At 45.7% G+C, this 2,259-nt stretch overlaps 1 protein-coding gene across 1 annotated transcript; it reads right to left on the reverse strand.

Moving 5' to 3' along the window:
- Positions 1-1,187: 1,187 nt before the first annotated feature.
- On the reverse strand, positions 1,188-2,048 carry LOC125525838 (ethylene-responsive transcription factor ERF015-like). Its single transcript, XM_048690845.1, has one exon. It carries the CDS (start codon positions 1,991-1,993, stop codon positions 1,367-1,369), a length of 627 nt encoding a protein of 208 aa, XP_048546802.1. The 5' UTR covers positions 1,994-2,048; the 3' UTR covers positions 1,188-1,366.
- Positions 2,049-2,259: the final 211 nt, after the last annotated feature.

The raw sequence follows: 2,259 nt of genomic DNA on the forward strand, positions 1-2,259 counted from the left end.
TTATTTCTAGTAGCTAATTAGTACTCCGATATACTATTTCTATATGCATGCATAGTGTGAATGCTATTTTTTAGCCCATCTCATAACCAATAGATAATCACCTAGGTCCCAGAGAATTTCCAAATGCGCCTTCTAAACCATGACGGAGGTAGTACATGCCTTTTGAAAACAAAACTATGGATCTCTTAGCTTTATTAGTTTTTCCTATTTCGAAGACATATTACGGGCAGTTAATATATACGCAAACCATTTTATGCCAAGGTAGTACATGTGGTTATTTGAAAGTGAAATAGTTGAAGCAAATTTCCTGATTAGGCTATTATGGAAGCATCTTAATATGGTCCAAAGCATGAGAATGAAAAAGGAGAAAACATTGGAAATGCAGAAAATATATTTTGAAGTGAACCCCCTGAAAAGCTGAAATTCCTTCGTCTGTTCACGGCTTTGGTGATAGATGCTACACTGTTGAAGTATCCATGTATAAACTTGTTTTATTCCATCACACATGCATTGTAATTATTGGACGTGTAATGCATGATCGAGATTCCAACCAGAAAATCGTCGATACACATTCAGGGCATGTTTGATTAGCAAGATAGGAAAATGACAATGCCATATTGCACACTAGATGAAAAAAAGGATGTTAGATTTCTCGTACAGAAAACGGATGAATCTTGAGATCTCATGAATCTTTCCCAAAGGTTGGATTTGATGAAGATTTTCCTTTGAAGTGTACTACAAAGCAATCAATGAGGTAAAATAACTCATATCGATTGCTATCCTAAAATTAAACAATTCGTGTAGGAAAATTTCCTAAGGACTATAATCCTCCAAAAATCTCTTAAAATTTCTTTGAATCAAAAATCCTGGCCCTCGATCAACTCTCTCATGACCCATGATTTCTACTGCATCATCCTCGGCACGGCCCAAAATTTAAAACATTAGAACTTCAAAAAATTCGTGCCTTCTAGCATTTTCGCGCCTTTTCTTGTTTCTCTCTTACTTACTTTCCTCTAATAATTTACGCTATGAAATCTGCTTGATCACAAAAGATGTTTTATGCAATTGCCAATTCATCACAACATTTCCATCACAGAGACACATAACACAGTTCCCTTCTCAATAACTTATTAATTAATGTACAACTTAATTATACAGTTACGCAACAAGAACACACACGATCAGATCACTCTAGTCTTCTTTGAGATCTGTATACCCATGGCTACATGTTGTGCTTTGCTCCGGTAATCAAGGGCAGCACACCATGCTTATACATAAAAGCTACATATATAGAAGGTATAGCTAGGCAGCTAGCCCTAGCCACCATGGATAGATCGATTATTAGTCGTCCTCGCCCTCGCCCTGCCTAACATAGGGCAACAATGTCCGCGAAGGCGTCGATTCCCATGGAGAGCATGGGGTCGTCTTCAACCACATTGTTGTCCATGTTGATGTAATTCTCGCTGTTGTTACCATGTTCAGGAGCAGCGGTGACACCAGTGTTATTAGTTGCACTACCTGCGCCGGCGGCGGCCACCATGGCCACATCAGCGACGGGTTCAATAGCTGCTGGCACGGGCATGGGCAAGGGCACGTTCGACCGAGTGAAGAGGCGGTAGAGATCGAGGGCGTGCCTCTCGGCGATGGCCTTGATATCGAGGAGCGGGAGGCTGCCGCGGCGGTACTCGGGGACGTAGGGCCGCGGCGCGCCGGGGAAGTTGAACTTGCGCGGTGGGGTGTCTCCGTAGAAGCAAAAGAGTGCGACGTCGTAGGCGAGTGCCGCCTGCTCAGGGCACTGGAATGTGCCGATCCACAGCCTGGCGCGAGTGCGGGGCACGCGGATCTCCGCTGCCCACCGACCCCAGTGCCGCTGGCGCACGCCCATAAGCCCCAAGTTCTTGCGAGGCACCGACGACTTCGAGCTCGCACCGCGGCGGCGGTGGGCACGGCGGCCAACTTCCTCCCTCCTCATCACCCTAGTGTTCGCCTCCATGCACAAGCGCCTGCAAGGAAAAACACTCGTGCGCTATGAGGAAGAAGGACGAAGAGAGAACGCCGGTGGCGTGTGGTGCACAGGGGACCGGGCAGTACGTATGGCTTTAAAGTGTAGCACAGCACCGAATAGGGGACACTTGGCTGCACGCATGCACCAGCACTACTCATCATTTATGACGGGGATACACCTTCTAGATATGCATCGACCTTGGCAAGGTTTCACTTACTCCCACCTAAACCCGATTATTAATGAAGCTAATCCAT

This window comes from Triticum urartu, chromosome 7 (assembly GCF_003073215.2).
Source record: "Triticum urartu cultivar G1812 chromosome 7, Tu2.1, whole genome shotgun sequence".
NCBI classification, from domain to species: Eukaryota; Viridiplantae; Streptophyta; class Magnoliopsida; order Poales; family Poaceae; genus Triticum; species Triticum urartu.

Excerpts from the sequence above, each read along its gene's own strand:
- LOC125525838 (XM_048690845.1), bottom strand. The coding sequence starts at position 1,993 with ATGGAGGCGAACACTAGGGTGATGAGGAGGGAGGAAGTTGGCCGCCGT.